The sequence below is a fragment of the Carlito syrichta genome, unplaced genomic scaffold, assembly GCF_000164805.1.
Source record: "Carlito syrichta isolate Samal-C Ts95f unplaced genomic scaffold, Tarsius_syrichta-2.0.1 Scaffold307310, whole genome shotgun sequence".
Classification (NCBI taxonomy): domain Eukaryota; kingdom Metazoa; phylum Chordata; class Mammalia; order Primates; family Tarsiidae; genus Carlito; species Carlito syrichta.
This window is the reverse complement of record NW_007251406.1, coordinates 54,201-60,418: the sequence shown is the minus strand read 5'-3', so window position 1 is coordinate 60,418 and position 6,218 is coordinate 54,201. Positions and strand designations below refer to the sequence as shown.

General features: G+C 40.5%; 1 protein-coding gene across 1 annotated transcript; it reads left to right on the top strand.

Moving 5' to 3' along the window:
- Positions 1-2,132: 2,132 nt before the first annotated feature.
- LOC103266710 (olfactory receptor 8B4) lies at positions 2,133-3,091 on the top strand. Its single transcript, XM_008064343.1, has one exon. The coding sequence runs from the start codon at positions 2,149-2,151 to the stop codon at positions 3,076-3,078; it is 930 nt and encodes a 309-aa protein (XP_008062534.1). The 5' UTR covers positions 2,133-2,148; the 3' UTR covers positions 3,079-3,091.
- Positions 3,092-6,218: the final 3,127 nt, after the last annotated feature.

Below are 6,218 nucleotides of genomic sequence, written 5' to 3'. Positions count from 1 at the left end.
ATGTGCACTTATTTTTGTTGGGTATGCACATAACAGTGGAATGCTAGGTCAGAATTATTTGTTTGTTTGTTAAGTACTGCCTAGCAATTTATCGTACCTGCATAAAATGATATAAAATAGTGTATTGTATTGTATTAACATTTATGTCTATGTAATTCCTCTCCCTTTATTTTATTTATTCTGTATTAGGCAGGTATCCAGGGTTTATATTGCTTTGCTTTAGGATTTTGGGGTAGACATACATTAGAAGCACCTTGTAGTTAATGTCCTTCCCACTTTTTGAAGAGATAGTATTACTTATCCAGAAGAATAGTTTCACTTGAGGGAGATCTTGAGGGCAAGGAGAGTGAAATACAGAGACTGTTAGAAAGGGGATGAAAGTCAGTTGGGTTAAAAGACCCCAGGGGCCAGAGGACCCAAGAGCTGCTTCTGCTTTGTTTACGAGGGTGATCATATAATTTGTTATCCAAGTTCAGACACTTTTCAGAGTGAGAGTGTGCTATTAATCATTATGCAAGGATAATGAGTATAAGTCAGGACTGTCCCAGGCAAACTGGGATTATTTTAGGCAGCTTTAGTGGAAACTTACAAATGCAGACTCTCACATATCTTTGAATTTTTCTTAAAATATTCATGTAGCAGATCATATGGAGAGCAGTTTTGTCATCTGAAGAATGGTAGGATTAAACCTTCAGATATCTCCTGTTATACCTTAAGCTTGCACACCTATAAAGTTACGCCACGCAGGAATGTGTGTGTGTGTGTGTGTGTGTTTGTGTGTGTGTTTCCTTGCATATGTGTTGTGATATTTTAATCTCTTCATATATAGTACAGGACTGTCTATGGGCCTTATTAGAGCTGAGAGTAGGTGGTGTTTATGGTGGAGGTGGTGTGGTTCCTGTTCTGAGAAGCTCACGGTCCTAGAAGTATTTTACTTGAGGTGCTTTTTGTAAGTCTGGTAAGTTTGATCTGACCTTTTTTTCCCCCATTCTCCCTATGCAGATTTGGAAATGGTGGCTAACTTTGGGGCCATTCTCCCTTAAAGTCAGGCTTAGTCTCCAAGAGTTAATGAGAGAGGAAAATGAACCCCCAAGGTGAGCACTGAATGACATGAAATCCCTGGAGTAAAGGGGAGTTTGAGAAGAACATCCACTCCCAAGATGCTGGGTAAATACCATAATTCAGACTGTAAACAAAGAAAGTGCAATAGCCTCCCTACAGAGATAGATCTTGCAGAAATTCCCTGGGGAAACGTGTCTAGTCAGGTCCCTGAATTATCAAGCAGCTTAAATTTCCCCATGATATAGATGGCTGAGGTTTTGGTCAAAATGAGAGTTGCTGGTTTTTTATTTTTTCCCCAAAGTTGCTGGAGACCATCTGGAAAAATTCACAGACAGAAACTTGATCTATTCCTTGAGCACCTTGAAGTCTGGGGTCTACAAAAGTTCTGATTCCTTACACTAAGGGAATTTGAAGAGTTAACACGCCAAACTGTCTGCTTTCTGCACCAGGAGCACCATTATCTTTCTGGCTAATGGGAAAGAGACTGCATAAGACCCACCAAGAGGGGCCTGGAGAAAGAGAGGTAAAGATTTGATTTCTATCTATCCTGATGGTCTTCTTTTAAATCCACATCCAAGGGCTGTGGGAATTACTGATCCCTCCTCTGCTTTCAACACTGACCCTGGGTTGAGATGGAATGAAGGGGCTTGGAGGAGGCAGGTGGTAACTACAGACCTGGTGGGGAACACTCTTGACTGAGAATGCTCTTGGCATGAGAACTCTTGTCTCTCAGAGTCTAAGGCAGCAGACCCAGATTGTACTCTTGTCTTGTGGTATCTTTCTGAGACTCCTGAAGCAGCCAATTCAGGTATGCTGTCTCCTCACCTCTCACGTGGAGCCAGAATTCTTGCTGCCTATGCTGACAGAGTCCACTCCAATTTGGATTCATGATCAGTTCAGGGAAGCTGAGATACTGTCAGCGATACTATCGATAGGTAAGTGGGGGGAGACATAGATAAAGGAGAAAGAAGAGTGGGCATCCATGCACTGGCTTATTTGCTAGAACCTTCTTTTTTCCATTAGTCATACTTGTGCCAGTCGTGACTCTGTTTTGTCCTGTTTCCCCAGATAACTCACTGGAAGAGAATGACTCTGCGAAACAGCTCCTCAGTGACTGAGTTTATCCTTGTGGGATTATCAGAACAATTGGAGCTCCCGCTCTCCCTCTTCTTTCTGTTCTTAGGAATCTACATGTTCACTGTGGTGGGCAACTTGGGCTTGATTACCTTAATTGGGCTGAATTCTAGTCTTCACACCCCAATGTACTTTTTCCTCTTCAACTTGTCTTTTAGAGATCTCTGTTATTCTTGCGTATTTACCCCCAAAATGCTGAATAATTTTATGTCAGAAAATATCATCTCTTATGTGAGATGCATGATTCAGCTATTTTTCTTCTGTTTCTTTGTCAACTCTGAGTGCTACGTTTTGGTATTGATGGCCTATGATCGTTATATGGCCATTTGCAATCCCCTTGTGTACATGATCACAATGTCCCCTAGGGCCTGCTCTCTGCTGATGATTGGTTCATATGTGATAGGGTTTGCTGGGGCCATGGCCCACACTGGAAGCATGCTGAGACTGACTTTCTGTGAATCCAACATCATCAACCATTATCTGTATGAAGTTCTCCCCCTCTTGCAGCTCTCCTGTAGCAGCACCCATGTCAATGAGCTGGTGTTTTTCACTGTTGTTGGAGTGGTTATCACAATCTCCAGCATCAGCATCTTCATCTCTTATGCTTTGATACTTTCCAGCATCCTCCGTATTCCTTCTGCTGAGGGCAGATTCAAAGCTTTCAGCACATGTGGCTCCCACGTAATTGCTGTGGCTCTTTTTTTTGGGTCACGGGCATTTACCTATTTAACAACTTCTTTTCCTGGCTCTAGGGACCAGGGCAGATTTGCCTTAATCTTTTACACCAATGTGGTTCCCATGCTTAACCCTTTGATCTACAGTTTGAGAAATAAGGATGTTAAACTGGCCCTGGGCAAAACCCTGAAGAGAACACTCTTCTGATGTGTCTCTGTATCATTGGTGGTTAATTACCAGTGAGCATCATACTCAAGTACCTTTTAAACTACAAATGGAGCAATTTTAACCTTTTTCCTCATATGGGATCTTCTCTCCACTTTTACAAATTGGAAATCTCTTGCCTATACTCTCCTTGAGGATTATGTCATTTTGCACTGCTTAAAATAACTTATTGAGTGTAACTTAGTATCTATTATGTTCCTCTTGTTTACTGGATTCTTTTAGGCCCAAGAGATGAATAAGATGAGGTTCTATGCCTCCCATTCTCTTCTTGGTAGGCTAAATGAGTTTCTCCAAACAAGAGCATTTCTGACTGAGAGAAGGGGCAGGTGATGTAAGAAGATCCAGGAACATTTTTTTTTTTTTGAGTTGGAGTCTCACTCTGCCGCCCAGACTGAGTGCAGTGGCCGCTCCTGGCCACCGCAGTCTTGAGCCCCTGGGCTCCAGCAATCCTTCCGCCTCAGTCTTCCAAGTAGCTGGAACTACAGACGCGTATTACCACGCCTGGCTGATTTTTGATTTATTATAGAGATGAGGTCTCGCCAAGTTGCTCAGGTGGGTCTCGAACCTGCGGGCTCAGGCAATCCACTCACCTCAGCCTCCCAAGGTGCGGGATTACAGGCTGAGCCACTGAGTACGACTGGAATATTTTTTTTTTTTTAGTTATGTGAGCAGTCATAACAAAGAGCAAAGGTAGAAATCTTGGTATCATAGATAACATAATCTTGCAAATCTTTGAGAGACTGCTTGATCAGGAGGATCATAAATCTTCCCTTTCATGTACATGTATGTATATAAGAGAAATCCTTGCCCAGCAACTCCACGTGGCTTGATGTGTAAGAACAAATCAAAATAAAATCTTTTGTAAAACTCCAGGGCTTTGGGATGAGAAATAGGGCTAGGTAATGCTATTACTGGGTCAATTTCTTAGGCTCTGGGGAACTCAGGCTGAAAGAGAACAAAAATGAACTTTCACAAATATGAATGATTATGTAAAATGCTATCTCTGTCTTTCCTGGAGATATTGAGCACATTATGGGGCTTTTAGGAAAATTCTTTTATTCTTTAAAGTGAATTTAGATTTCACTGTCTCTGAGAAAGTGTGTGTGTGAGTGCATGTGTGTTATAGTTAATCACTAGAAAATCAGTAAGAAGAAGGAGTCACTTTCTACTCTCAGGGATTCTGGAAGGGATATGAATTTTGAGTGCCAAAGACCACTCTGTGTTACTCTGATAAAGATTCTACTATTCTATATTTAATAGTTCAGTGCTCCATGTTGCAGCCAGACTTCCTGTGGGGGAGCTGAGAGCCGCACAGAGAAGCACCTGCAGCACGGGACTGACTAATGGGATACATGAGACAAATTGTATCTTCTCCAAATCTGCTTAGTGGGAGGAGATCTTTAAAGAAGGAGGAAAACTGATACTTGGATTATGCTTCTATTATGATAATAATGATATTTATCATTTACTGAGCATTCACTATGTGTTTGTGCATTGTTTGAGGTACCTACAGATATTAACTCACTTATTGGTATTGAAGTAATAATACCATAATGAACCACTGCTAGTAAGTCCTCTGGGCCTCACTGAATCCCACTCCTCAGAAGACAGTCCATGTCTAGGTTCATGGGAATCTTGGAATATTGGGAAAGAGGATACAGAGAAAGAAAAAAATCAATTACCATTTGTATAAATGAGTAGTAAGAAAGAATAAGTCAGGGCACAGGATTTGAATGAAAAGGAACAATTATGTAACAAATGCATTAAAGTCCAAGAATAACTTTCCCTATATCCATTCCATGTTGGCATTAGGGTGAATAGAAGTGAAAGCATAAGTTTGACTTATTGAGACATTGACTTGGATCTTTTTGAAAGCAGTCCCTTTGTTACTGAGGATGACATGACAAAAACTTAGAGGCCTATAAAAGCATCTATTGCTCCCAAAGAAAACACAATATTTAACAAGTTCAGAAGGCCTTCATTTCTCTCATAAACCGAGAATTCATAATCTTGCTTGCCATTTTGGATTGGTGTTAAGGAATAGTGTGTTCTCAGTGGTCAATGATTAGAAACAGTGTTAGGGGCTTCTGCTTTATGGTAACAGAGACATGATTTGAAATTGAGCATCAGATGTCCTAACGTGAATCCTTTTGCCACAGGATTACAATTCTGTCATCATGACATTTTGATTTTCAGGAATGCCATTTTATTTTCTCTTTAGAAAGTATCCTTAAAGCTGGAATTCCTCTAGGTTCAGTCCTTGGTCTACTTCTTTTCTGAGCTCTTCCTGATGCATCTCTCCAACTTATGTGGCTTCAAAAACCACGTATTTGATGGTGACCTCTAAACCCATAATTCTGGATCATTCTAATTGTAGAATCCATAATTCTACAATTATAATCTATAATCAGTTGTAAATTGGAAACATAAAATTATTGTCAACATTGACATACAAACAGAATGCTGTAACTATTAAGTGGTGACATAGTTTTGAAGTATCAGTAGAAGTAAACTCTTTCTGATATCTATATATTCTTCTGCATTTCTAACCAGGTGTGAGAAGACAGAGATAAGTGATACTCCAAGTAGCAAGAGTGATAGACCAAGAACTTTCAGTGGATCTTGGGAAGGAAAGGGAAATACTTTTCTATATTCTGTGGAACAAATGAGAGGATGTTCACGACTGATTCAGTGTTAACCCCTAGCCTAGATACATAGCACCCTCTCTTCCTTTACGTTTTCATGAAAAATGTACTAATTGCTTAGCTGCTGGTAATGAAAGTATACTGCAGTGGCTTTAACACATAAGGGCTTATTTTTCTCCACCATAAAAGGCATCCAGGGATGGGCAGTCCAGAACTGATATGACTGTGATGAGTCACCAAAAACTCATCCTCTCTCTATCTTTTCTCTTCTCTCTCAGTAGTGATTTCATTCTCAAGGATGCATCATGATTTCCAGATGACCATCAGAACTCAAGATTTTGTCCACATTTCAAGGAACAGAAAGATACAAAGGGGAGGAAAAGCAAAAGGGTATTTTACCTATTCAATGAGTGACTGATACTGACATCTTATTAGCCACTTCTACCTGCAAGGTGGGCTGGGAAACTGATAGGGTTC